Source organism: Numida meleagris, chromosome 4 (genome assembly GCF_002078875.1).
Source record: "Numida meleagris isolate 19003 breed g44 Domestic line chromosome 4, NumMel1.0, whole genome shotgun sequence".
Classification (NCBI taxonomy): Eukaryota; Metazoa; Chordata; class Aves; order Galliformes; family Numididae; genus Numida; species Numida meleagris.
This window is the reverse complement of record NC_034412.1, coordinates 11107034-11134135: the sequence shown is the minus strand read 5'-3', so window position 1 is coordinate 11134135 and position 27102 is coordinate 11107034. Positions and strand designations below refer to the sequence as shown.

General features: G+C 41.1%; 1 protein-coding gene and 2 long non-coding RNA genes across 17 annotated transcripts in view; 1 reads left to right on the top strand and 2 right to left on the bottom strand.

Moving 5' to 3' along the window:
• The window catches only part of LOC110397952, a 152759-nt gene extending 137323 nt beyond the window's left edge, over positions 1-15436 (bottom strand). For 3 of the 13 annotated variants that reach the window (XR_002438104.1, XR_002438107.1, XR_002438110.1), the window contains exons 1-2: positions 15021-15249; positions 13979-14097 (exon numbers count right to left, since the gene is read on the bottom strand). This is a non-coding gene — a long non-coding RNA (uncharacterized LOC110397952). Of the gene's footprint in view, positions 1-13695; positions 13875-13978; positions 14098-15020 lie in introns of those variants that run through there. The other 10 variants (XR_002438116.1, XR_002438114.1, XR_002438105.1 and 7 more) reach the window with 9 other exon arrangements.
• LOC110398531 lies at positions 18188-27001 on the top strand. The gene is made up of 2 exons (XR_002438451.1): positions 18188-18842; positions 26701-27001. It is a non-coding gene; the product is annotated as an uncharacterized LOC110398531 (long non-coding RNA).
• The window catches only part of LOC110398530 (neuronal tyrosine-phosphorylated phosphoinositide-3-kinase adapter 1-like), a 32174-nt gene continuing 25309 nt past the window's right edge, over positions 20238-27102 (bottom strand). For 2 of the 3 annotated variants that reach the window (XR_002438449.1, XM_021396252.1), the window contains exon 3: positions 20238-21752. Coding sequence is in view for 1 of the 3 variants with exons in the window: in XM_021396252.1 (XP_021251927.1) it covers positions 21525-21752 (228 nt within the window). In the remaining 2 variants the exon portion in view is untranslated. Of the gene's footprint in view, positions 21753-25979; positions 26106-27102 lie in introns of all 3 variants that reach the window. The other variant, XR_002438450.1, reaches the window with a different exon arrangement.

Here is a 27102-nt window from a genome sequence, read left to right as displayed (position 1 = left end):
GAATTGCCTTCACCTGTGCTCCCAGGGCTGACTGGGTCTTTCCTCCAGGTGCTCAATCAGTGGTTCAGGCCATGACTCAGCAGTTCCCATACACACACTAATTTACACCTGAGCCTTACATCAGTTAAGAGCACTTCAGCCTCTGAATAAAATTATTCTGCCAGTGATGGACAGTTGCATTCCACTTATCCATAAACTGAAAAGCAAAGTGCAGCATGGAAGAGACTGTAAGCCTGCCTGGGTCATGGAACATTCCTGCCCTGTCAATTTTCCAACAATTTTTGGGATTTGGAGGGGGGGTGGGGGGGAGGGGTCAAGACTTTGCTGCTGTTTCATCAACCAAGTCAAATTCTTTTTGTCAGGCTACCTACTGCTGAAGACTATGAAATTAAATTAGAATTTTTTTTTAATTCAAGAAAACTTACCTAATAGTTAAAAAAAGAAATCAACTTGACACCAATCTCATTTTGATCACTAACATTTGATTCAACTCAGCTGGTATTTTTATATTTCTCCTTATATCATATGTTAACAGGCCCAAGACTTACAGAGGTCTGGAAGAAACTGAGGAAGCAAACTCTCCTATGACCCATCAAGTACCTTGCATGGTCATGCTTGAGCAAAACCAAAACAATTTAAAATTTAGTTTTACACTCTATAAACATACAAGCACATTCCCAATATCAGCTCAGCTTGCATTTTCCTTTAGTGGTCAGAAATGAACTTCATAGTAAACAACAGTGGAGTGCCAAATTTCCATATAGGAACACTAAAGATATAGCTTTCTTATGACTATGAGGTAGAGAAAGGCAGATCTTGAAGTCAAATTAAGCCAAGCCTTTTTCACTTAGATCCAGAACTCTCAGCACTCAACTCACATTTGTTTCAATGTCCCTCAGAGAATTAGGCAACTACATGCAAGGACTGCCTTTAAATAACCTCAGGATCTAATTTACAAACTGCTTAAGAGAAGTTAAGGGTAGTTTGTTTACGAACATTCTCTCCAGAATCTGGGGATGGCGTTAAGTTAGCTACTGGAAATTGCTTTGATAAAATACAGTCTCATGAACTAGAACCTGTTTGTGCTTGTGAAAAGGTGTTGAGCTCACATGAATTAGTAGAGAAGACTGATTTTAACACTGAAGCCACTGGAAGCAGTTTAGAAAAATACATTTTTCTCAAAAGACATATTAATTAAAAATATCTAAATATACTCCCAGGTTGAGTGATTATAAGTTCAATAAGTTAGAGAAGGAGGCAATAAGTGGAAATTTGACAGAGATGGTAAATCCAATCAGTTACTAATAACAGCTCCTTTATCCTAAATCACCCCAAGCCACCTGTTTACCTCTGACAAGCAAGTTAGAAGAACCTGGCATCTTATGAAATATGCATGATTAAATCTTTGGAGTGAGATTTATTCCTTCAAGCCTTTCCCTTCTTAGAGTTTCTGCTCCCTGAGACAAGAGGCTCCTTAGTCAGGCATAACTCAGGTTTTTCAATACTCAACACAACACATGAAATTCTGCTTGTAAGACCAAAGGCAAAAGGGCACTTCCATATGCTAGCTTATCCCATGCATGCCTATGGCATTAGCAGGTGTGCACATAACCAGAATGGTTCTTACTTCCTCGCTGCTTAAAAAAGAGAGTCACAACAACAGACACTGCCAAAACGAGGTTACGTATAACAGTAAGAGCAAATGATTCAGAACGTCTAATCCATGCTTATTTACAAACGTTCTCTTAACAGACAATGGCATTCACCCATGAAAGTTGAGATGATCTGGAATGACTGAATCACAAAAGTGAAGGGAATACTCCAGTTAACATTTGCTATAAGCATGGAGAGGGGAAAAAAAAGGTGCAGTTGCACCTTTTAAGTCAGAATAGGAATTACAGAGGCAGCGGGATCTTTACAGGACTGCATACACAAGGAAGAACTTCAGTTTTGGAAGTAAATGTTATACTGAACTCTTATGACACTGTCACAGTCTTATCTCATGGGAGAACATTTGCTAATTGTCAAGGGATTCTGCTCCCCTCCAAAGTGTCTTACTGCCAGCACTCAAAGCCAACTCTGACATGGAGCAGCTGTGACCCATCTCAGATTGGTACAAAAAGATGTGAGATGTCCAAGAAGCTTGCTGGCAGCCTTTCTCCCTTTTTCTCAGCAACTACCTTTAAGCTCAAACCCTCTGCCCAGTCCTTGCACAAGCTATATTGCCTCTCTGTCTGGCCACACAGCTGTGATCAGAACCTCAGCTTGCTGTCTGGACTTACTGTCCCAGGTGGTGGTGAAAGAAGGTGTTATAATGCTTTGAACTCTTTTTTCTTCAGTGGAAAAATCAGTTGTTGCCACTCCACGAACTGCAAATTGACTCTAGCTCATAGTGGTGACACCATGCCTTGCCACTACTAATCGTGCAGTCCAGGAAACTTATGCCTTCAGCCTCAGATTGGTTCAGTTGGTCCTGACAAGTCTGCAGACTGTTCCTTCCTGTGTGAGAACTCATTGGACCCACTTGGCACAAACTTTGTGATGTTCCAACATTTCCACCATTGTTTCCAATGCACTGAAGCTGACACTTAGCTCAGTAGATATTTCCGTGGTTGTAATCCACCAATTTACATGGATCTGCAGACTGAGATGCTCTTTATTTCATGGTGCAACAGCTGTGTATGGCCATCCAGAACGTGGCTTGTCTTTCACATTGCTGTCACCATTGCTGAAACATACCACCCATCACCTCACTGTGCTCACATCCACTGTTGGGTTTCCATAAATGTTCAGCAAGCGTCAATGAGTGTCAAAGGGTGCCATTTTTCCACATAAAGGAATTCAATTCCACACCTTTGCTTCATATCCACTTCCATGTCAGATGCCATTCTGTCAGACTGCCCCTCTGCTGCCATCTGTCACACAGCAACAAAATGTAATGGGATATTGGTGGGAAGGTTCAGCCTCTACTGCCATACCACCAACATCCACCTCCAACACCATAGGCCAGCATCATAAAATAGGTGTTACTTTCAGAGCAACCCTTATATATTAGATGCTAAAAATTCATAAAATACTGAAATAGTTATATCATGGTCAATGAAGGTTCCTCATCTTTTTCCTCAATAATCGGCTTTGAAAAAGCAGAAGAAAATTTTACACAAGCCACGCCTTAGTTTGAATTGTTCTTGATTTGGTTTTAAATTTTAAGCGAAATCAAGCATCTTAAGGCTCAGTTCCTGGTCAGAGAAAATTATCCATTAGATCCAATGCAATATGAAACTTTTAATCACAGTAGTGAAGGTAGAATTAAATCATTTGGTGACTGAACTTTGGTTTAAAACCAGTTCATTCATTATTCTTTTTAATTGGAGATGAAAGTACTCCGCATTATAGCAATCAAATACATCCTTGAAATCGCTGCTCTTGGGAACTTCTTGGAAACTCAACTATCATCTCTCCTTTATTTTGTCTCTTAGTATATGGAGGGGAAAACAACACGGGACATGAAATAACTCTGAAATTAAGGTAAGAAAAAAAAGGGAAATGGGAGGAAAAAAGGACACTTCTAACCATGGATGCTTCCTAGTGCAGGGACATACGCCTCCTCATCTGAGAGGAGACCATGAAGGGATATTAGTGCTGAGGAAATACTGACCCTAAACAGCAGCATGAGGAACAGACAGAGGGGTGAGCAAAATACAGTTATCTACCATTACATAGCACTACCCCTAAGCTTGGTGCAGAAAAGGATCAGAACTAAAGCCCTTCACACAAAGTGACCAGCTCTGCAGGATGCTGTGGGAGGAGAGTGGGTCACAAATCTTAGTTCACAGGGCTCAGTCATAAAATGTTTTCTCCACCCATCAGAGATGAGGTTAAAACAGGTCTCATATGTTTGAGCTTGAGCTTTTCCAGTGAACAGAACTATGGGGGATCAGTAGTTGGTTCCACACTCAAGTTTGAGGCAGAGTGTCTTGGAATTAACTAACCAGTTCCACATCAAAAAACTTGAAAGGTTAAACATGGCAAGGAAAAGAAAACCAGCAACACTGCAACTTCTGGGTACTGTTTTTGCAATTTACTATTTCTTGAAAAATAAGGGCTGCTATAGCTACAACATGAGTCAGAATGACTCTTGAGGAAGTGACCTACCATCTCTGTTCCTCCCTTCAAGGAAAAGAGAGTTAAACATTATTTGTAGTTTCAGCAAAAGAATATTTCAAGCCCTTGTATCACAGGCTTAAACATCTTTGAAAGGTAGAATGGACTTCCAAATATTTCATCTGTCTGTTTGCAGTACTAACTAGCTAGAGAGGTCAGGGCAAGATTACCATTTCACCAGTACTGCCTGCTGACCCAAGACATACAATTAAATTCCCAACATCCTGGTTAATTCAATGAACGCTAGAACAGTAAATTACAAGGATATCATGAAAAACTAGTTGTTCTGCTGACTATAAAACTAGAGGGAGGGGCATTGTACCATCTATTTTCTCCTTCCTAAAACATTGCCTCCAGTGGACATTTTTAGAAGAGAAATTGATTGCTCAAAGACTTAATTCAAGATGAAGTTTTCCAGTTTCTGCAAAAATACTTGGGAATCTTTCTGAATAAATATATAAGCATGATTTATAGAAATTTGCCTCAAGCAAATGTTACTGTTTTCAGATAAAATTGACAAAGCACACTGTAAAAATAACTCCTTGGCAGGAATCCCCAGTCCAACTATCATTTGACAAAATAAATAAAAATGAAAAGCCTAAGAAGGTTGTTTTACTGTGACAGCTGATTCTTACCTCTACAGAGGCCCACCAGTCTCAGCATGGCTTATGTGCACATAGCACTCTCTGTTCACCAGTGTGAACATCTCTGTGGTTTTGTGCACAATTAAGGGATAAAAGATACAGATGAGCACAATACCTGGATGTATCATAGTCTCCATGAGATCAGAGAGATCTGTGTTCCTACTATAATCTGTTTCGAAGCTTCAGCTCAAATGCTGTGCTAGTAAGAGACTGACAAGGTTTCTTCTAGCATGTAATTCCCATCACTTAAGTACAGCCTGTTCAGCAACCAAATATGGACAAAGTGATAACCAATAAAATAGCAGAAATGTTGCTGTTGCAGCTTTGCATGCAAAACATCTCAAAGAATGACAAAACGTATATTTTTGGCAGGTTTAAATAAGAGCTTTCCAGGTACTGAATGAAAAAGCAGAATGTCATCTTGTTATATCTTTCTGACTAATAGAATTGGACAAAGTGTCCATATAAATATCGTATTGTGATTTGACAGCAATTATAAGGAAGCAGAAGAACTTCTATTTCAAACAAAAGACAGAATTTGAGTAAACTTAAGTTTAAATTTCTTGCTGTTAATATTTGGAGTTACTCAACCCAAAGTAATTTTAAATTTAGCAGATGGAACTCTCTAATGGCAAAACCCAACATGATTAATCTTTGATTTAAATACGATTTATCTCCAAAGCATTCAAAAAGCTGAAGCCAAATACTGTAACCATAGCTAAACTCAAAACACAGGAGAATATCTCAACATATGATTCAAACCAAAACCAAAGGTGAATATTAAACAAGATCTAGGAGAAAAACAGTCACATAATTTAAAAATGTTATTATTCTAAACAGACACAAAAAGCAGTTTTACTTAAGGATTCTAGTTAGAAAAGGTAAACATTCTCGTATAATAGAATGCACTGAGTTCTACACAACATTTGAAGCATCAAATTGCATAACTGAGGGGCAAGACTCAAAAGCTATTTCAGTACCATGATCTATACTAAACTTGAGCATGAGCTGCAAGGAAAATCAGAATTTCTTTGAAGCCCTCAGTCATTTCAGCGCATCAGCATTCAAAGAATATTGTAACTCTCTCACCAGAAGTACATGAAAACAGAAGAACAGATTGCCAATTGCACTAAAGAACTATTTTTCCCCTCACATAGCCCAGTTGGCAGTAAGTGTGGTTACTTTTTCTGATGGAAAATTTTACTATTACAGGAAATTCTGTTGAAAGAAATACTGCTCTAGAAATTATTTGACAGGCAATCACCAAACAAAAATCCATTTAAAATTGAGAAGGCTTTCAGGCAGACTCAAAGAAAATGTGTACCTGCCAAGCAGGAGTGCAGATAGACTTAAATGCATACATGCCATAATTCTTTCTGAATTTATCACCTAAAGCCTCATCTACTCATTTGTGACCCAAGAACTAGTTTGTCAGCTGGAAAGCCCTACTAAAATCTCTTCTTGTTCCTGAAAAGAAAGGTGAACAAGGCAAGTGCAATCCTGCCTTTTAAGTATTCCAGCAGAGACATCTGATGAGTGAAAGTTCTGATGAGGTACTTACAGCCAGAAACTCTCAGACTATAATCATCTTCAGGGTACTTAACAGGCTTAACTAATGCCTTTAAATATGGGCTTCATACAAACTATTAGTTGAGTCATAGATCTCTATATAAATGAGTACCTGGGAGATCTGAACAACTCTTACATGATATTTCTGAAAGCTGAAACATACCTCTTGGAACAAATTTCATTTCCTAATGTAAAGTCATTGCAGACAGGTGCTGAAGACAGCAACAATCAGCCTCCTCAGATTAAACAGAATGGCTTACACATACAATCAGGAATGTTCCAAAGTAGCCATCCCATTAACAGGGGGTGACCATAAGCATAGATAATTGAAATGTGATGCAAGGTGGCTGTTGCTGGCTCTGGGACAACATATGACCTACTTAACCTGCCTAAGAACAAGAGGCTTGCAAACTCTTCTTCGCAGCAGGCTTCCACACAGCTCAGAGCTGCACACCTGTGTAACAACATAGGAGGTTAAATGTATTTGCTAACATTTAGGGAGGCAGATGCAACTCTATTCCTGCCCATACAGCACTTGGGGTAAACATACAACACATTTGACCTCTCATTCAAACACAGTTTTCTAGACTTAAAAACTGACTGAAAATGAGTGAAATGTAAATAAAAGCGGGTGAATGTATTTTGTTTTTGTAGACTTCACCACACTCCAAACATCGATTGCACTTCTGGTACTTCATTATTTTTCTTGTCTTTAAATTTCTTAAAGGTATTCGTTTCTGGAGATACTGTTTATATCTTTCATTTTAATTATAGTTTCAAGGTACTTGTTAACCCACAATTAGCACAGTGTGAAGCTGAAGGGGAGCATCAGTTGGGCCCAGAATAACCTTGTAATTTTCCCCCATTCTCAGCTTTCTCAACTCAGAGGCTCCAGACTGTTTGATTCCACTTGATTTTTAGCCCATGGTGAACTTGACACAGTTGCTAAGATACAGATCAGTCTGCACCATGTTGATACAATATTATTTAAACACTTGAAAGGGCAGCCTAACAGATCTCTATAAACACACATCTCCGCTGTAAACTGCTGAAACAAGAAACCTGACAGAAAAATTAAATCCAGGGTATTTCAGAGATTACTGTGGAAGGCTTCATGAGCATCCACCCAGCACCTCACTCCACACAGCGATGTTACTACCTCGATCTAGACTCAGCGTACACACACAGTCCCTGGTGTGATGCCAGCAGCTTTGAATCAAGTGAGATTCCTCTCCTGCTGCCACTGTCAGAAGCGTGCAGGGAATCCGCTGTGATATTAATTGCCCAGGGACAGCAGTTGCATCTGGGTCAGAGCTAGGGCTCCTGTTGCGTTGCTGGAAGCCCCATGCCCTCATTGGTGCAAGCAGCCAGCCCTGCTCATCACCAGAGCCTTGCTGCACCACATGCTGGTCAAACAAAAATTAGAAGTTCGCCCCTTTAGAAACAAAGGCAAGAGCTTCACACAATCAGCAGAAAAATACCAGGAGGTATGGCAGTATGCCTTTTTATGTAATTAACATTTGCCTTTCAAGATACTTTAAGTTTGCACAATAACTGTATGGTAGAAGGGCTAAGAACTGTCTCAGAGGCTGCTAAGCTGTCCCCACTGAGGTACTAAGTGCAAAGCAGCCATTTTGCACAGCAAATTCCACAATGCTTTCTCAGTGGCCTTTGCTGCTCAGCCCCAGCCCGTGGCTGCTGAGCCACATGTCACCCAATGCAGTGACCACTGCTCCCAACGCAACTTACATATTTGACATCATCCTGCAAGCAACCGATGAACCTCAGCATCCAGACCACCACGGGACAATCTTACAACACTTTGATTTATTGGAGGACAAGAAACAGCAACTCTCATGACCATTTCCAACTTCCTGAAGCTAGCGAGGAACACTGAGAGCAAGATGTGCAGACGTTCCAAACACGTAACTGGGACCCAGGCTCCAAGGGTCAGAATGTCTCCTGCTGAATGCCAAAGGCACTGGCCTGGTACAGTTATTTCCTGCAACCAACTCAACATCCACAACAAAATAAGTTTTTAAAACCAGTGAAAAATAAAATAAAAACATCTCAGAATAGTATATGGCCTTCAGAATAAGAAAAAATATATATATTTGTGTTTACAACATACCTTGATGAATCTAGAATATTATAAGCTTCTGAGCTGTTCAGGGCCAGGCATCAGTGAGGGTAATGCAGGCTCTCCAACTACTTGAAAATCATTTGCCATTTACTTAGCTAATTCCTCTCCAACCCCTCTTTTGGGAAAAAAATGCATACTAATTATGCCAAGTTTCTTTGCAACAGCCTTAAATTATAACAGTATCTTTGGCTGTTTTCCTGGTGTTATTTAGCTGTATTATTTACAATACTGGTAATATTTATTGTCTCCCTTTTATTACTTCCTCCACTAGAGCATATCCAGCCTATTTAAAAATATTTCCTATTTTTTGATCAAGCTGCAGTTTTTTCAGTGCTTTAGCTTCTGTCCTGTAATTGTTCAAAATGCCACATTGCTTCTGCTTCTACCTGGCTCCATCTTTGTCTAGCTAATTCTGTCCATTCTGCAAAGCATTAATTCCCAGTGAGATGAATAGAGATGGGCAGGCTGGGAGCAGGCACCAGGGTCTGCAGCTGTGAGGCAGCACTAGAGAGCAGCACCATTACCACACTGATCAGCAAGGGAGTAAGGCTCCTGAGCTTAAATGGAGCTCCTAGGCCCATTGGCAGGTGAGCAGGGTTGGAGGCCCCAGGTGGTGCTGGTTGGGGCCATTACAAAATGTCAGTGTCCCTACTGCTCTGACACCTTACACACAGTGCATAGAGGTACATAAGCATGAGAGCTGAAATAGTACAAGATGGTGAGAAAAGGGTTGTTGCCAGGTGGGAAGCAATATTAGCTATTTAGGAGATGACAGCATGGTGCCCTATGGGTGTACGGCTTTTAAGTTTAAGTGCTTACTCAGATTATTCCTCTTATACGCATGTGAGAATCCTCTACAGAACAAAACCAAATACTCAGTGATTACTTTTGGTAAGGACCTTGACCAAACTCTTTTCCTAAGCATGGTCTCTGGATTAGCCACCTTCTTTGCATACTGCATCAGGCAAGACTCAGAGCAAAAAGGTGGAACCAGGGCAGTGAAAGCAGCTAACTGCACCAGTTCTGATAAAGAAGGCCTGTGTCTCTCCAGGGTAAAAAGAGAGAAGGTCACTGCAACATTCAAGAATTTCTTTGTATTTTTAAACAAAAACTCATTTTGTTGATGTTCTGGTATCACTACAAAAAGCCATCTAGTCAAGTTTCCTGGCAAGAATTTTCTAGTCAGCTGTACTTTCTATTCCATTTATCTTCCAGGTCCTAACATTTACAGTATCTGGAGAAGTTTTTCTCAGTTACATGGCTTTTCATTCAATCATTAAAATCATCCCCCCTTCCCCAGCAAAAGTGGGAAGCAATCCAAGTAATACTGTCCTTAAAGGCTGGGTGATACAATAATATCAGACCACCAAAGGTGCCGGTGCCCAAACTGCTGTACTAACTTGGCCACCTGATTCTTCAAAGCTGGGGCCCCTCCGTTCTCAAATGCCAACTGCATTTTCAAAAAAATGAAAATCACTTGCTTCAGTAAGTACAGAAAGAAAAGCCTTTTGCCATCATCCAGCTATGCCGGCATTCTCTGTTGTCTTCTACCCAACAATGTTTAAGCTAGAAGAGCAGAAAGATGCAGAATAATTTATTTTTAACGAAGTGCTAAATGACAGAAGATATTACCAACTTGTGATGCTCAAAGCATCAGGGTGTTTTCATTTTATGACAGTAGACTGTGACAATTGCCAGGTCTCTTGTGCCAGAGGTAGATAACCACGGAAAAGCCACTGAAGCGGAACACAGAGGAGGCACACAGTCACAGCAGAGACAGCAGTGGTTACTGGCACAAGGGCCTTTAGCAGAAGCACAGAGAACAGAAAGTTCTCTAGTCCTGCCCTGATCTCAGGAAACAAATGGTGGAAACTCAGTAAATGAGAACCTTATGGGGACACAGGATGTTCCAATCAACACATTCTATGATACATGTCACACTATTTCATATTTGCGGGTAAATATTTTCACCACTTTTGAAGCAAATAAACCAAAACACTGTTCTAAGATCCTGGTGCTTGGAAGAACATTGCACTCAGCAGACATTCATCATGATGAATTTATCATTAGTAAGTGTACCCACATGTTGGTAGTCCACAATGACACTCTCTAGTTAGGAGTTATGAGGAGACCTATAATGTGAGAAAAATCAATAGCATCATATTAAAATGTTCAGCCATGAAGGAACAATCAACACTTGAAAATACCAGAAACAATCAATTTCAATAAGCAGTTAATATTAGGTAACAAGGCAGCAAAGCAATAGATAAAGACTAAGCTGATGGGAAAGAATTTTTAAAGCATTAATTAGATACACTAGAGTTTAATGACCCTCAGAGTGTTTGTTTTTTTTTAAAACAAAGAAGCTCTATCTTAAAGTTTCACAATCCTCTGCGGAATTACATCAAATTGCACATAAATGTGAGACTGAAGCATTTATAACAAATTATAATTTAAGAAATTAAAGTGTATACTGCAGGATTCTGCAGGAGCATGTGATGACATTCCTTTCCCCGTATGAAGGTAATGTTGTACTCTCAGAGTAAAGTTACTAACATGCCTAAATCAGTAAGTGCCTAAATATATGGTAATGTAAATTACATTGTTGATTCAGGATTTTAAGCTGGAGTTTCCATAACACAACCTTCAAAAAGCAAATATACCTATTTTCTTATTCTTGTACAGAGGCACTTGGAACCTGGTATCCATTTTCTTGTAATATGTACATACAAGTGATATGCCCCCTCTTTTCACAGGGAAAAAATGTATTCCTTCTAATAGTGGATTTTCTGTCTGTAAGGTGCAGATAGTAGAAAACAAGACTGCATTTAAAAATGTGGAAGACAGATCTCAAGGCTGAGGTCTCCAAAGTTTTAAAATACACTGAGACAGGTTGATACTGGCCTCTCATTAAGGCTTTGCTTTACCCTTGACAGTATCAGGCAACCAATAGTAGTCTACTCGAAGATAAATCAAACTGGTATAAAATAATTTTTTTTTATCTAAGGTAAATCTAAAAGTGCTCTCTTCTAAGCTAGTGCAGCAGTAAATGCAGCACTAATTATTCTTCTCTGTTGTATTATCAAGTGCTCTTCAGTGGAGATAAAATTTGAAGGACAAAAGATTCTTTGTCATAAGCAAAAATCCCAAGTCAGCATTTTGCCTGATTTCCTATTAGTTTGTCACAGAAATGGTATAAAACTTCCCTAAGACATGTCTTGAACTATCAGAATATGCAAGTGCTATATTTCACCACACCAGGACACCAAACAACCCTTCCCTTCCCCAGACCCACTAACCTCACCTCATAGAGCATCCGTTTATCTTGTGCAAATACAGAGAAAGAAAAACCTGAGCAAAAAGCACTACATACTAATTGTTTCTCAGAGAGGAAAGGACAGAAAGGTGATTCATATGCAGTAGAAGCCTGTTAACAAAAACAGGTGTGTCTCTGTGGAAATGAAATAGGCAGCAAGAAAGCTTTCTTACAGAAGTACAGGAAGCCTGAGCTCAGATTTGCTTTTCTATGTTCCTGAAGGTTGAGACTACACTCAGATTATGCTCACTCAGATTAAAGCTTGTCAAAATGTGACATTTCTTTTTTGATAGCAAGTCTCAAAATATCACATGCTTGAATGCCCAAACCAGATGGAAAGTAATGACATTTTTTACAGGCAATAATAATAATAATCAGAAGTATTACTTAGTTCATTTCAAAAAAACGTTATTGTGAAGGGTTTTCATCATTTTTCACAGACATTCAGAGTATTACCACAGACAGCATGCTAGAGATTTATACATCTCTGTATCTACAGATATGGCCATAAATGATGAAACAGAGGGTGTTGCCGAGTGTAAATGAAATGCCAGCAAGAGTATGAGGAAGAATTGTGAGTAACTGGTCAAATTCACATCTCCTGGCAGTCTATGGTACTAAATCACTGATAACTGTTGGCAAGATCATTCCAGCACCAATTCTGGGAACTACACACAATACTTGTTTCTGAAATGCTTACAGAGATATCCTGGTCACACATGAAGGTACACACAGTGCCGGAGCAGCCCCTGACCCAGCATTCCTCTGAGATATTTTTCTCAGATACATTCATTCGTTTGATGCTGTCTCTAGTATTTATTCCTGCTTGACTTGCTTACGGTGCTTGAAAATACACAAAAGAGGCCCCATAGCTTTATTGTTCTGAAGCCAGTTATCTTCCAGCCTAGAACAGCATCTGCTCCCGCCCAGACCAGAAACCAGCACCCACGGAGCTATGGCACAGACAAAACCTTACAGCCTGCAGCAAATTAGTCAAGACCAAATTTTGCACAGAGACATCATCATCACAGCCTCACTTCCCAAACCTACTGCTCCCAGTGCCACCACATGCTAGCACACTCCAGCTCACAACAGCCATCAGTAGTCAGACACCACAGTGCCGCTGACCTTCCTGGAGCTCACATCTGTGCTCACTGCTCACCCAGCAGGCATTGCCCAGACCAGGCAGACATCTTCCATAAGGAATAAGTCATCCTGTCAGCTTATTGAACATGTAATTTTTGTTACTACATCATAACCTTCTCACAAGCAGAGTAAGAGCCAGCGAAAAGAAAGTGTTAGTTTAGAGGTCTCAGACAACATAGAAATTCTAATGTGTCTGAACATCAGGCAGAAAGCAAATGCCTCCGCCTGCTCAGTAAAGGACATCTCAGCCTTTTCACAGTGGAAAAATAAACACACTAGAGTTTCACTTGTGTTTACTAGAGCAGTGATAAAAACCCTGAAGAATTCAGGAAAGCAAAAATCTCTTTGGTGGGAGCTGAATTCCGCAGGAGTTCTTTGAATTATACCAGCCAGCTGGAGACCCAGCAAGGGCTGTTTCCACTGCCTCATACCTTGTAGAATCATATACACTCTTCAAGCAGACATAAAAACATTAACAACCATAACAGCACCATTTAACACCCACTTCGCAGAGGTGCTAATGCCTGAAAAAAATATAAGGTCACAGTGCACATGGCCGGAGAAATTCTATTAGGAGTGATGGCTGAGGAAGTGCAGACTCCTCCTGCCCCAGTGCATGCCAGAAAATAGAGGTAGAGTTGCCTCTGACCAGTTTTCAGATAACCCAAGAAAGGTATTAGTCACAGTTGAATAATAAAGAAGGAATAGCTTACCCCACTTCGAATAAAAGGGCTCACTGGAAAAATCCTACAAAGAAGCAACCTCCAAGCAGAGATGTCTCCCTCTTGGCTGCCAGCCCTTAAAATGAGGTTAGGACCCTGGGTCCACTCTTTCCAGTTGCACAGGGAATTACTTGCACCTGTGCTCCCTGGGCTGGCCACACCTCTCCACCAGGTGCTCAATCACTGGTTCAGGCTGTGACCTAGGAGTTCCCATACACTCAGGCACAGTGCACCACATTTAGGTGGGAACACCAAAAGATTTTTCAGAACTTACCTTTCAGAGGGTGTCACATGTGCTAGGGAGCTGCATCCCTCTGACCTCCCCTCAGCTGGGACAGCCTGCAGCGCGTCACAGGCCTGTCCCCACAGGAACCCACCATGCTGCTGCAATCCCTAGAAGTGAGAGCACAGAGGGAGGCTGGGCAGCTTCCTGCAGACAGCAGCACGCCCCACGTGAATTCTGTCAGCACAAAGCTTATCAGGTGGCACTGCAGACACCCAAAGAGCTGGGCCCTAATGGCTCTGCCAGACAGATACTAGAGCTCTGGCTGCTGGCTCTCCTCAGTGGCTTTTTGCACTGGAGCCTGAAATGTAGCATTTACTGCTAAGTTCTCAGTCATTTCTTATGCCTAAACCCAATTTGTTATCTCTCACCCTGGGGCACACGGCTCAGATTTGGGCATGGTGTGGGAGCCTGGCCCTACCAGCAGGGCGAGCTGCTCTCCCTGCCTTCGTCAGGACAGGAGCCCTCTGCGGCAGCCACCTCAAGCGGGCAGGGAAACCTCACTGTGACTGCAGCTGCTTCCCACCCAGTAGCTCTGAGCTGAGGCACCCAGTGCCCACCAGCCTCTCCTCACAAAGGGCCCTGCAGGCCTTCTGCGCCCAGCCATCGCCACCAGAAGCAATAGGAAATCAAGGGTTGATCTCCCTTTTCTTGTTCCTGCAATGTATGGGATTAAAAAAAAAAACCTTGAGGTAGCAGTTTTATTTTTCTTTTGTTTGTGCATGCATCTATAAAGCTATACACGTGCTTAAACACAGAGCAGCTTAATCCAATGTGCTTCATGTTTCTTTTGAGGATTTAGGAAGCATTACTATTACATTCACTCTTCATCTTCTGACATGAAGATCTAATCAGGTGTTATGGACAGATTTTGATCACATGAGGACACTAAGCAAGAGGCCCAGTCATGCCATAAGCATAAGGCCCCCGAAGGAGAAGCGGCCCCGACCCCCCACAGCCCCCATTTCCATTTCACTGCCCCTAACCCAAGGGCCAAGCAGAGCGCTGGAAGGGGCCAGGCTCACACAGGTACCTGCTAGAGGAAGGTGAAGCTCCTGCACACCTCTACCATCTTCCTCAGGCCTGGGACAGGTCAGCAGAGCTCCTGCAGACTGCTCACAGGGCAGAGATGAGAGCTAGAGGAGGAGGAATGCGGAAGAAGTTGCCCTTCATTTGAATACACATCATTACATTTCCTCCTGGCCCATGTGGATTCCTGCCAGCTGCAGTCAGAGAACCTCCCTCCTTACACCTGTTCTTTCTGTGCCTCCACTTGAGGATGGCTGAGCCCAGCAGACACATGGCCATCAGCCCTGGCCTCCTGCTGACCAGCTGCAGCTGTGGGCCCACGTGCAGCTTCTCAGTGCCTCTCGGTTTCATCCAGTTTGTGTAGCCAATTCTGAATCCCTTCATGAATCTCTCTGTATATACACTCAGAATGGCATTGGTAAAGGCTATTATTTAAAATAAAATTGATGGTGTCTCCTGCTTTCTTTGCATGTTTTCATGAAGGGTTAGGGAGAGCCAGCTGAGAACAAGGATGTTAAAAGGAACAAAAGAGGAGGGGGAACTCTTACTGGTACCTACAAATATATGTCCCAAAGAACATCATGAAAGAAATGACTGAGACATAAAGAGAGCAGAGGACAAAGACGGCTGAAAATATGCCACAGGTGGAGAGAGCACTAAGACAACCACCCATCACCACACCCAAAATTGCAATTAAGAGGTGACAGGTGTGCAATTTTGCTTTAAAGGTAAAATTGAACCATAAAAGAGACGTTGGCAGGTTTAGAAAATAAATGCCAAACGTGTTCAGTGTTGCCTTTGAGCAGTGTTTTTCAGTTGTCTTTAGTTTTTGTAAATTTTATTTAGTTTCCTGCAGTTTCCCTGCCAGCTCTGTCAGCTCTGGCCATAGATCTGAGAGATGTTGGCCCATTGCTCCTCTGATGGCTGCTCAGCTTCTCAGCTGTGCTCAGGGCAGGTTACTGGTTCACTAGCAAGACAGGCCCCTGCCTGCTTTCATTGCTTTGCAGCCACTCTGGCACCAGCTAAGGTCACTCTGAATGACTGCGGCAGGGAAACAGCAGTAACTCCTGCCAGTGTTATTGTGACGGGTTTTAAAATGCAAAAGGAGCAGATACCCAAGATATAGCACTGCAGGCACCTTTCAACTTTCAAATACACTTAGAGCAAAGTGTAAAACTCAACCATTGCTTTTTTATGGTCTTGTCTCCTTTTAATTCAAACCTCTTCTGTTTAAGAAAAAATGGCACATAGAAAGTGTCTCTGCAGTGGCAAAGCAAGCCAATAAACATATTCTAAAAGAAAGCTGATTTTCCCACAATTCATGCTTCCTGCTGCATTTGGCAATACTTCCCTCTCATTCCTTCAGGTGCTGCTGTCTCCAGCAATGGTCACGCATGACATGGGCAGGGTGTGGGTGTTGGGAGTCATGCTGGAAAGTCTTTAGACAGGAGCTAGGAGGCAACATATCATGAAACATCCCTCTGAACAGAACGGACCACAGTTTTTCTCTTCAACTGACAATCTCTTTTTCTCTTTTAAGTCTGCAGGTCTTTAGAAAAAAAAAAAAAACTCTGTGCAAGATGTTGTTCTATACATTTCTATTCATTCCTATGTGGTATCTCTGCAAAATAACGAGCCTCGGACGAGAAACTGGAGTTTGCTTTGGAGGACAGGTCACTCTTAATGTTGGTGGCAGGGGCTGGGGAGGGGAAGAGGAGCAGAAGCAGGAAGTGAGGCTTAGCAATTGGGCTGTTGTTGAGGAGAGAGTCTGTGCCTCGGGAAAGCACATGGCTCCTGGTCAGAAGTTCTTGGAAAGCATTTTTGGGTCATCTGCAACCTGACTTGGAGTCAGCTCCTGCAAAGAACAACCATAAGATTCCCACTAGATCAGTTCTACATACAGATCTATACAAACATGCATAGTATCTTTTTGGCATACTGAAAGAAGCTTTTTCCGTGAACAGAAAGACATTTGGTCTCAGTGCTATAGCAAGAACATTATTGGTTTTTTTCCTGTGTTCTTTTTTAAATTGTTGCTTACTTGCTCTTGGAAACTTTAGATTATAAAATCTCATCTTAAAAATTAGGATAGAAGATTCAGAGTCAGAGAATCCATGCTACAAAACTTCAACAACAACAGGAGATGCAAAGTAATGAAAACCATCACACGGAAGATCAGGATCATTTGTGGGGTTCTGCAGGTGCTCTCCTTCCCCCACAGCTCTGTCCTGTCCCCTGCTGCGCTGTGGAATTTTGCTGGTAGGAGATGTGCTGGTTGGTTTTACATCACGATGGAAGTAGAGCGTCTGGCTGGAAACAGATAAAATTACACTGATTTTTTGAACAGATTATTTAGAGCTTTTTGGATGGTGGATGAGTCCCTCTTCCATCAGTGTACATTCTGCTCACAGGGAGATCTTTGAAGAAGGGTCTTTGATGTGACCATCTTCATTACCAAATTCTGAAAGGTACTTAAAAAAAAAAACAAACTTCTAGTTGCTCTACAGAGAAATTTTATCCTGAGGATTTAGTTGAGGAAGGCAGTCACGGCATTAGATGCAACTAGGCATGACTTGCAAATATTAACCTATTAAAGCAATTTGCTCATTTCCCCCAGCAAATGATGTGATTACAAACGTGCCTGGGAAATGCTATAAATATACATCTGTGACTTGACTTTTCTTCCAAGCGATCTCTGGCTAATTCCTAGCGAACAACCCAGCTTTAAAATGAAACCACCAAACGAAAATGAACAGCCAAATATTTTAAACTATTGCTTTTTATTATAATTACACTGGAGCACAAATAAATAAGCACTAAATTATTGTAAAATATTGTCAATGCACTAAAGAAAGCAGAATTGATCTTCAAACAACATCTTATTACTTCAGAAGTATCAAAGTACATTTAATTACATCTTACCTAAAAAAATCAAGTACAAAAATGAAAAGAAAATTAATATGTATTTATACTGTGTATATAGAAACGGCTAGTAATATATTATTACAGTTAGCCTCTAGCTACTCCTTACTCCTACACAATCTCAGGCACATACCTGACAATTTCTAATGAAATATGAAAAAAAGCAACATGACATTCAATTTTAAGATATTGGTAAATGTATTACACTGGAATGAACACGGAATGATTTCATTTTATTTAAAAACCCTGTCATTTAAAAACATAGTGCCATTGTCCACTTAAAAATAAATAAACAACCCAAACAAAAAAGAACCCATACCATTGTATACCATTTGCTTGGTCAAAAGGAGCAATAAAGTAGACATACATTGGCTAATATACGTAAACACATTTTTAGTGCAAGAATAACAAGACCTGTGACTTTACTGTGCTTTCTTGAAATCACAGTGCACTTTACACAAATTGCTACACAATAATGTTTAACTTCAGGAGTTTAAAGCAAAATAAGTGCATACCAAACAATTTCATATATACAGTCTTGGTAAGTGTGTGTATATATGTGATCTGTATGTATATACAGATTGCATATTTATACAGACTACAGCTTCAATGACTGCGCGTAACTTAAGCACTGTCATTCACCCTGTGACACAGAAACTGCTGAGACAATAGGTAACGTGGAGAACATCTGAACAGCGTTCTGACGGCGCGCAGCGGGCAGCACGACGCACCGCGACGTGAGTGATGGGGTGGGCCAGCCGTCACAGGACACCAGGCGGCGTCTGTCGTGCCCTGGCTGTTTCCGTGACCTTGGGAAACTCCTCAGCCTGAGCCTCACTCCCTCCTCCATAAAACGATTCTCACGAGCGTGAGGTTCAGTCCACATTTCTAAAGTGCTTGGAAGGTAAGTGCTAAGTTCTATTTTACTTTTTCATGTAGTGTTGCACTTTAAAACAAAATGCCATTGTTTCCATGGGATACAATGGAGGTCTGGAAGCACACGGGCAGTTAGTTAAGGACAACATAAATAGCGTTGAGCAATAAAAACAAAACAAGGGGTGGCTTTTATGGCAGGCTGAATGTACAAGCAAGCCTGTGACAAGAATGCTTCAATTCCCTGATCGTTATTCCTATTACGCATTGATATGGAAAGGACGCAGTATGAACAAACACTACTAAACACGGTACTGAACTGCTTTCTTTCATGCCTGCCGTCCTCCAAAGAGTCTGACACCGCAGCAAAGGTCGGGACTGCAAAGCCAGCGCTTGGCTGGGTGTCACAGCACTGCCAAACGGCGGTGTTTGTTTTGTCACCACAGGTTTAGCGCAGACAGGGAGAGGGTTGAGCTGAGTATTTCACGCGTGGTTATGAGAAGTTCTTCTCTTGCCACCTAACAAGGAAGACAAAGCACAAACGCTTTCTGAATAATGAACCTGTTATCTCAACAGATTTCTCACGACCAACAAGTCGTCTCCTTTCCAGCAGATTCTGGAACTTTGCAAGATCTCTGGAGTTTTTCTTCTGCCATTTTCTTTCTTTAAAAAAAAAAGAGAATAAGCAGAATGTACAGTTGGCGTAGTGGATGTAACATGTATTCAAAGATTCCTTCACAGCCTCTGGAGTTTTTCACTTCTTCTGTCATTTGGGCTGTGAGGGGGTCTTTAAATGTGTATTTCAATTGCGTACCCATTCCTGTCACGGTATATCCTTAACAAACAAATATTTAATGCACACATCTATGAGTATATAGAAAGATACATGCATATATACATATATATGTGTATATACATATGCATATATACATACACAATAATGCTAATATACATACACACATATAAACACACACTTCATCTTTTACAGAAATCTCAGTTTGGACATCAAAATATACATTAGAGTTAGTTATAAAATATTTAAAAACTTTATTTCAGAGCCTGAAAAGAAACTGCTACCGATAAAGCATTACTCAAACTCAAACTTTAGCAATATAGATTACAAAAACCTTCTAAAATTTGTTATTTTTGGTTTTTTGATCAGCAATTACAGCTGTGGCAATGCTGTCAATAGAATTTCAAAGAAAAGCCGATATAACAAGAAGTTTCAAACAACACAACTTTTCTTCTCGCAGAATATAATACTAAAATGATTGTTTTAAAGAGGGATTTTGTGCTACCAAATTTCAGACACATAGAAATTTAAATATACAAAATATATGCCATAGATAATTTTTTTTTTCCCACTCCACAGCAGTACAAGCTTCCCACGTTCTCAACAGCTTCTTCTGGAAGATTTTTCACCGCATAGATTTTTCCCTCATTATCAGCTTAAACCATCTCTTTCTCCCGTTAAAACCAGGAGGTCATAATTCTTTGGTCATGACGTAATATTCTGTCAAAATGTGTATAGCATTGTACAGGACTGTAAGCCAATTACAGAGGCAGGCAGGAAGATGACACAGCAGGCCTGGGAGAACGTGTTGCATGGCCTCTGCTTCAAACCCACGTGAAATCAAGGGAGATTTCCCTACCAGCCATCAGAGGGGCTGAATGCCAACCTCCATATGTAACACACAGTAATCTGACAAAGGACATGCTGCTAGATTTAAATCTAATAAACATGTAAACAGGTTTTGTCACCCTTCTTTTCTTGGACCAAAGACAAATGCGGACAGGAGCCATGGCTGCAATGCCACGGCTGTAACTTGCTAACGAGCGGGCTCCTTGCCACGGGCTGTACATCACTCAGTCACAGTGAACCATGGTCTCCGCTAGCCGGCTGAATGTCATGGGGAGGAATTTCTGTTTCAGGCTTTTCTTCAGAAAATTTAGTTTCCCTTGTTAGCAAGTAGTTACAGCTGGAGATTAACCGATTAGGATAAAACCAAGGGCAATCTATGTGATTAACCTTGTGAGAAAACTGATGCACAGCAATTTGTGTTGTAAACACAACTTGGGCATCCACACTGAGCAATTCCATTTGTGTTGCCTGCAGTTCTGTTGTTTCACACCATAACTCTCTCCCTTGTCCAGCCCTCCCTCCAAAAAAGCTAAGGACTTCTAAAAAGTACAACTCTAGGTAACGTCTACAGCCCTAGCACCGAGTTGTTTCATACATTGTCCTGTTAAATATAATGTACAACCACATGCTTTTGTACAGAGGCCAAATCTAGGCAGGTAAGAGAAATAAAATGGTGGGGGGGGTCGAGAGGGAACATTAGAATACCACATACAAAATAGTTAATAAAACCATATAACAGTAACATTATATAGTAAAATTCTTCATAAATTTTTGAATATATATATATATTTCAGCAGTGTTATTAGTTCGGGTGTTTTCAATATATTGGCAAAATATTTACATTCTAATATCTTCTGGATCCAAAAAAATCCTGGATAAATATATATGCCTTAATCCAGTTGGAAACTTAAAACTCTCTTTCGATTGACAGGTGAGCACTGTACGGGTGTGTTTTTTCCTAGGAAGTTCACCACCTGCAGATAAGTCTTAGTTAGAGCCTTTGCCTCATTAAGAAAGCTGGCTACCTGTGCATGGTGCAATACGGTGGAGAGAGCATCCTCCACACACCTCTCAGATTGCAGTGTCCCAGAAAACAGTTTGTTGTTTGGAATAAGGAGGAGGGCTGTATTTCTTGGTCCCAGTATTCTTTTTCCAACTCGGCAGAATAGGCATGCTGTCCTGTTTGCAGAGTCCTTTCTCTGATTTCTGTCGAGCTTTTATTTCTTTGCAGAGGCAACGTTTTTTCTCAATCATATCCAGCATTGTATGGTCCCCTTGCAGCCACTGCATACATGTCACCTGTTAGGGGGAGAAAAAGAGAGGAAGAAAGGAAAAAGAAGAAAAAAAGTATGCAAATAACTATTTGGCCATAGATTGAAGGCATCATTTCTTTGCAAGGTTAACATTACACTTTAAATACTCCCATTTGTCTCAGGAACAAAAAATCTCTATGCCAACAAAAGAAACAAAGTCAGTCTTCACTTCTTGCTACTACTATAAAGAAAAATAAGGGTAAGAAACAGTCCCCTTTTTAACTTCTCCAGAGCACTGAAAGCTAATAAAGACGAGTGTTTCTGGCAAATCAGCACTAGTTAAACTTGAAATGATGGAAAAGATCTTAAAAATGCACATGGATCTTAACAATGTCCTTAAGTTGTAGAAATACAAAATTCTATACACTCAAACCCATGTTTTATATTGCTTTCCAAATCCAATCTGTCACATTAAAAGCATGCTCCTAACACTTCTGAGTATCAAGCTAAATATAACTCTGTGTTTAGTTTTGTTTTTTTTTCTAAATGATTTAATGAACTCCATGTGAATTATATGGATTAACCTATCCTTCTCTATGATGATATTTCATTAACTAGAAGACTTCAACTGTTTAGAAACTCCGTGTCTTCACACATGGAGAATATTTCAAAACATGATCCTGATCCAAAAAAGAGGTTAGCATATGTTTAGTTGTAAGTGTATGTCACAGCCCCGCCACAGCCTGAGAATAGTGGCTTCATTTGAGTTATAAGCAGGGTGCTCATGTGACTAGAAAATGTGTGTGCCTTCAAACGCTTCAGATTGGAACTGAAATCCCAAATACTAAACTCTCTTGAAAGGGCTCATCATATTTGGATCACACACTGCATACCTGCAAACCCAAGATCTTCCTCTGAGCACGTACCTGCAAATTTGGAGTGATTTCTTAAAGTCTCTCAAAATCTACTTTCCCCATTGGTCATAAATTTGTAAGTAAACGCATGCCATATACTTGCAGGGGCTGCCCAAGTACATTTGTGATCTTGTCATGCAAATGCACATGTACACTAATACTTTGGCAGCATTTTATGATTCATGAAGGAAATGTGTGTTTTTATTATTAGTATTCAATAATGCATCAGCATTTTGTTCACAAACATCAAAATGCTAAATGTGGGCATGCTCTGAGCTCCTGGCACTGGGGACTGGACTTCCTCAAAGCCAGCAAAGAAACTGCCATTGACCTCTCTAGTTGTTGTTACCTGGGTGAAGTGCACTTAGCATTTCTGGATAAATGGATAATGTTCAGTCTCATAGCAGGAAATAAAACTAGAAGAATAAAAATGAGAAAACCTAACAGAAAAAAAGTAATAAAGCGTGCAATCAGAAAAATAGAGTATAGAAAAGTCATTTTTTTCACAAACCAGTGTAACAAATGGTTTTTAATGCCTGATACAGGATAAAAGAGTTTCAGATAAAATATCCTTTCTTTATCCTGAAAGAAAAATATGCTTACCTTGTGCTATACATTAAATTGTACTTTGAGTAGACCACAATATGCGTTTTGCTCTTGAACGTTCTTATGAATTTACAGTTACGTGGGTAATATGTCAGTAGCACACGCACCCTCCTTACAGCTGAACTAGACATCTTCAGGAAAACTACCGTGCCTGCTCTTTCTAAGCCAATGCTCAGGTTTATCCTCAGGAGAGGTTTAACGCAGTGCAGGTATGAAACAGGTCACCTGCCCCCCACCCAAGACCTTCTCTCTTTGGGTGTCTCTTTGGCCTGGTCCCCAACTCATCCCAATGGCAGTACTCACTCCTCCCACCCCCGGTGACCCTGCGGGCTTTGGATGAGGCTCTAACAGAGGCAGCTTTCCTGCCACGCTCTTCATCGGTGATGCATAACTACTTACGCAGCAGTGTCTTCATTTTGGCTGGGTCCTCCTATGTGGGACAGGACAGGGACAACGCAGTCTGCACACAATTCATTAAGCAACACATCGAGAACACACAGCAGCACACCAACTTCTGGACTGAACTCCAGCAGTGCATGAGTGCAGGTGCCCCCTTACAGGCACAGGGAGCCCTTTCCTTTTTATGACCATCCCGTGGGCAAGCAGCCCGCACTGGCACCAAGCCCTGGCAGCCTATGGCCATGCATGGACACCGCCCGCAGCACGTCCAAGGGAGTGTGCCACAGTCATACCACCCACACCCTCACCATCGCACGACTCAGTGCTGGAGCCAGCACAGCGTTGTCTGGTAGCTAATCCATTTCATAGGATTCGAGGGGACTGAAGCACAGTTTTGATGTGCTAAGCTCTGAAATACCAATTGCAACTTCACAAAGATAGAAAAGGTGCTGCAGAATGTATCAGTTACACAGACACTCTGCCACCCCCTGCAAAACAGCCCCTAAAATAAACCTAAGTGTAGACAGCTTCAAAATCCCTTCTTATACTGTCCATCATATTGTGAAGCAGTTAGAGAGTCATTTACTACGAAGAATTCAAGTATTTCCCCTTTCAAGGACAAAGGATTTTTAACGCTACTTGTGATGGTTTACATGCTATGTCTGTTTGAGGGCTGTTCCTTTCACACAGCACCTTCTCGCAGAGCACGTTCCTCTCCCATCACTACACTCAGAAAATGTGTGTGTGACATGAAGTACAGAAAGGGGACATGGAAAGACATAGTCCATTTGCCAGAATGGACTAAGTGAGCACATAGGCTGTTGCTGTGTTTGAGGTATAAGGGAAAAAAGTTTAAAAGGGAGAACAAATGTTCATGGCTTTCTTTTTGGTATTTTTGCCCTATTCTAGAATTAATATGCAGCAAAATAGCTTTGAGCATGTGCAAGAGTGACCTAAGAGAGAATCAACAACACAAAACACAAAATCTCCAACTGCATGACCTCCGTTTTCAGTGAGTCCTACACAGATCATGGGCAGTGGGGCTCCCAGGCCAGCACAGCGCCTGGCAGAGCTGTTGAATCCCAGCAGTAACCTGCAATGCCTTCTGCAGGGCTGCTGAAGTGCTTGAAGCCAATGCGTTTAGCACTGGGCCTTAGACCTAATCCTTTCTGTGGCTGCTGAACCAATGGAGCTCTCACTTTATGCCAGAACTAATTCTTCTCCTACTCTCCCTCCTTTCTGGACTCAGTTGTGCACCAAGTTGCTAATATCACCTCTCCAAGGGATATATTCAATGCGAGGGACACAAAAAAATAACAGTTACAAGTTAATGTAAAGAAGTAGAGCATTCGTAATACAACACAGCTATATGGCCACTTTGTTCCTGAAGGATCCCGAAGTCCCAAAGTTGAAAGTTAAACATCCACCAAAAAAAGCAAGAAACCTCTTCCAAAACTGAGCAAAACTGAGTTCTTGTACATAATTTTATTCATCAACTTCCTGGAAGGCCTTAGGAGAGATCAATATATTGTCACCTTACTTTTACTACCTGCCTAATTGTAATACTTTTATTCTCAAAATATTAGAAGTGAACCTTATTATGACCTGAGAGTTGAATACTGTCATATTTTATTCTGGCAGTGCCACAAAACAAGAAGGCACATTATAAAACCATCTTTCCACTAAGAAAAAACAGTAACTCTGGCAACTTTAACATTCTCAAAATATTGTGCAAAATGTTTTGTCTAAGAAAATCTTTGTGTGAAAGGTAGAGCCCAGAAGGTCACTACTGGTGTGTGTTTCAATGCTTTATGAAGGTCTGAGACAAACTAGCCGAACAAATTTCCTTCCTTACAAAGTGAGACTGGTGTATTTTTGTATGTAGGTGCCTCCAGGAGTCTTGGGGCAGAGGTTTGATGGACAGGACATTTACAGTTGAATTGCTTTTAGAGGACAGGTCCTCTAACCAGAGGTCATTATGCTCCGTAGCTCTCTACTACATCTGAATTTACTGAGAAAATTTCATAATTCTGGAGAAAACCCAGAGGAGGCTTTAGGGAACACACAATGACTCCTGCTGCTACTCTCTGGGGTCACTGCAGAGTATTCCCATTTCTGTTGCCCTGGTATGGGCTCTGCCTGGCCCTGGACACTGCATGGCTGCTGCACAAAAGCACTCAAAGTAGGGATATTTAAAGCAAGAAACACAAATGTAAATTAACATAGTTCTTTCTATTTCTTTGCTATTCTTAGCAAAGCACGATAGAGCTGTTCTGGACAGAAAAAAAGAGAAGAAAACATTATTAAGCAGCTACTGATGTGACTTTCCACACCACTGCAGTAACAACACATACTTTTGTTGGTGATCATTTCAAATGCAAGACAGGACTTCCTGGCCCTTCAGGAACTGGACTTTCATCAACAGGACCCAGCACACCACACAAGCAGGTCTTTGTGAATTGCCAGACACATGCATGCTACTGAAGAAAAATAAAGCAAAGTCTTCATGATATATACAAACCAAATAATCCTATATTGCACAGACTTTCCAAATGAAAAATACTAGAGCTGTAAAAAGAAAACCGTGGGAGCCAGACTGAAAATACAGTGAACAGTCTCTGAAGCCAGGCCATAAGGGCGAAGTGTGGGTTGGATAAATCCATGCTAATTCCCAGTCCTGAGAGGCATTTCAGGAAGTGTTTCCTTGAGAGGTGCAATACAGTTTCAGAAGAGTGCCCACAAAAATATATGCTGCTAAAAATCCCATGGGGGAGAAGAGTATTACTAGTCATAAAGCTCAGAAGTGTTGTCCATTTTCATCAATTTTTGAGCAAACTTTTCTAATATTTGGATTGACCACCCAATATTTTATGCTCTGGAATTTCTCTGAGTGTTTTCTTTTATAGTCTATGAATTTCTAATGACCAAAAAAAAAGTATGGATCACTGTATGAGGGCTTGGACAACACCATAGCCCGTGCTTTCTGTGTGACATCTTGGCTGACAAGTTCCTGCTTTTCCTTTTTTTAATGCTGCTGTCTTTTTGGAAGTTAATTTTTTTTTCCTGGTACCGTAGGTTCCCACTTACTTTGCTGAAACTGCACATATTATGGGGCTGAGGAAGATGCTGATCTCTTCTGGTCCTTGTGAGTGTCCTCTCTCTCCTACAGGACAGGCAGAGCGGCTGACTTCACTTACACAAAGGATGAGGAAAACTGCACCTCACACATGTGATTGTGGATGTTGTACACTCTTTTCTTCATGACAACGGCATATCATAAATAAAATGAAAGCCCAACAGCTGATGTGAGGCTGTACCAAAGTGATCTTAAACCAACTCAAACTATAATGAAATAAAAATGTCATTGACGTTTGGAGATCAGTAGCAATGCCTCCTGCATCTCAAAACAAAGCGATCCATGAGCAGTGCAAGCTGTGAGCAGTGCTACCCATCACTCAGCAGAGACAAGCATGCTGG